Source organism: Neolamprologus brichardi, chromosome 9, assembly GCF_056152115.1.
Source record: "Neolamprologus brichardi isolate AB-2024 chromosome 9, ASM5615211v1, whole genome shotgun sequence".
NCBI lineage: Eukaryota > Metazoa > Chordata > Actinopteri > Cichliformes > Cichlidae > Neolamprologus > Neolamprologus brichardi.
Genome location: NC_142112.1, coordinates 28705751 through 28707703, shown reverse-complemented (window position 1 = coordinate 28707703; position 1953 = coordinate 28705751). Strand labels below are relative to the sequence as shown.

The 1953-nt window shown below is 37.0% G+C and overlaps 1 protein-coding gene across 1 annotated transcript in view; it reads right to left on the bottom strand.

Moving 5' to 3' along the window:
• The window catches only part of LOC148101471 (ADP-ribosyl cyclase/cyclic ADP-ribose hydrolase 1-like), a 5680-nt gene extending 4870 nt beyond the window's left edge, over window positions 1–810 (bottom strand). Inside the window, exon 1 of the mRNA XM_087845510.1 lies at window positions 497–810. Coding sequence (XP_087701636.1) covers window positions 497–810 — 314 coding nt within the window. The remainder of the gene's footprint in view (window positions 1–496) is intronic.
• Between the last annotated feature and the right edge of the window lie 1143 nt (window positions 811–1953).

The window sequence follows — 1953 nt, the reverse complement described above, 5'->3', positions numbered from 1 at the left end:
GTTTATGGCAGGGAAATTGCCATGGGGTTAGGCTCTGGACACTGACTGTGCACTTCTTAATGTCATGTTTTTAGTGAAGGACTTTGTAACTCTTTCTCTTTTAAAGCAAAATTCAAATATCCCAGAAGGAAACAGGCAAAAACACCTGACAGATATGTTCATAGTTCACATCTCTGTCTAGGTACTATAGGTGCAGTGGTATACATCATTATTAGATACTAATGACATGAAAACCAGCTGAGCAGACATCAGCAGATCAATCACTGACTATAATACCAATCCTGCTGATAAGCAAAGCAGCCTTGCCACTTCATGAGCTCAAATGCAGTTAGTGCTGTATTTGCCAAAAATGCTTAAACATGCAAAGATGCAAGTGTACATGTACACATTCATTAATCACTCGTTCATCATTTAGATTTGAAGCTGAAGCCCCATTTCTCTTTACAAAAATAATGAAAAGTGTAAATAAAAAAAATGCTGAAATACCATCACTTACTGATTGAACTTCTTACACCTAGACAAAAATGTAGATTTAGGGTCACTTTCGTTTGTTTGTAGAACTGGTCCCAACACCGCACCAACGATTACAAAAATAAAGACAATGCTACCACTTAATATGCGTTTCCATAGACGAGGAGTCTCCTCTTGCTCTTGCTTTTGCTCTTGCTCTTGCTTTTGCTCTTGCTCTTGCTTTTGCTCTTGCTCTTGCTCTTGCTTTTGCTCTTGCTTTTGCTCTTGCTCTTGCTCTTGCTCTTGCTGTTGCTCTTGCTCTTGCTCTTGCCCTTGCTCTTGCTCTTGCTCTTGCTCCATTTGTAATGCGTAAAAAGTTGGAAAAATGTAGCTTTCTGGAGAAGTCTGCTTCACAAAATGTTGTTTACTTTCACTATCGCTTGAAGTTGGGCATCTATTTATGGAGATGCAGAATGACTGTACACACACAAACTATTCAGGCTCTGTCCAATCAGAAGTCTTGTCCACTCATAATGGAGAAAAAGGTGCAAAGGGGTTAAATGTATCAAGTTCTGATGGACTCAAAAGTCAGTTGGATTATTTTGTGTATATAAATGTGTGTGTGTGTGTGTGTGTGTGTATATATATATATATATATATATATATATATATATATATATATATATATATATTTACCATGATGTGAATATCTGACCACATACAGGTCATCATTGTTTGTTTTTCAGGTAAATTAGCACATCCCCAACAGTAAAACAGGAACTCTTATTTTTCAGAAAACACTAAATTCAAATAGACTAATGTTTCTAATGAAGCCACAGCAGTACTGACAGATGTATCTGTTTGCAATACTAAAGGCTGTAAAGTTCCTCCTCTCCAAGTTGAGAAGCTGCATTTTGTTTGTAGATTTGTGGGGATCAGTGAAGTGTAGTGGGTACACAAAATACACATGCACACACTGCTTTCAATCAAGTTAGATTTTTGAGAAGCCAGTCTCTGGCTTTCATCTAAGGATGACAGTGTTTACGGTATTCACTGTTCTTTTTATTGCACTCGGGATTTACTTGACACTATAACTGACACTATATCTACACATGGTAGATATAGATATTACAGCAGTTTGTGATTTAATCAGATTTAAGGCTGTTTCTGTTTAACAAAGTATTTGCACATGTTTGGCAGGATGACTGTTGCGGGTCCTGAAAGATCATCAAGGTCCTGTGAAGGAAAAACGACCTGTTAATGATTGATAGTTTCATAAAAGTGTTTCCTGTTAGGAACCTCTGTGTCTAAACAAGTAGCAATAAAACACACCTCATGACTTATACTGCATAGGGTTAACAACTGTCACATGATGTGATGCTTTAAGTGATCTAAGACCACTATTCCAGATTGATAAGTAACTTTGATGAAATTAAACTTCCAAATACTGAACAGTGTGAAAGGGCTTAAAATATCACGTACTGGTCATTGTCTGTACAGGTC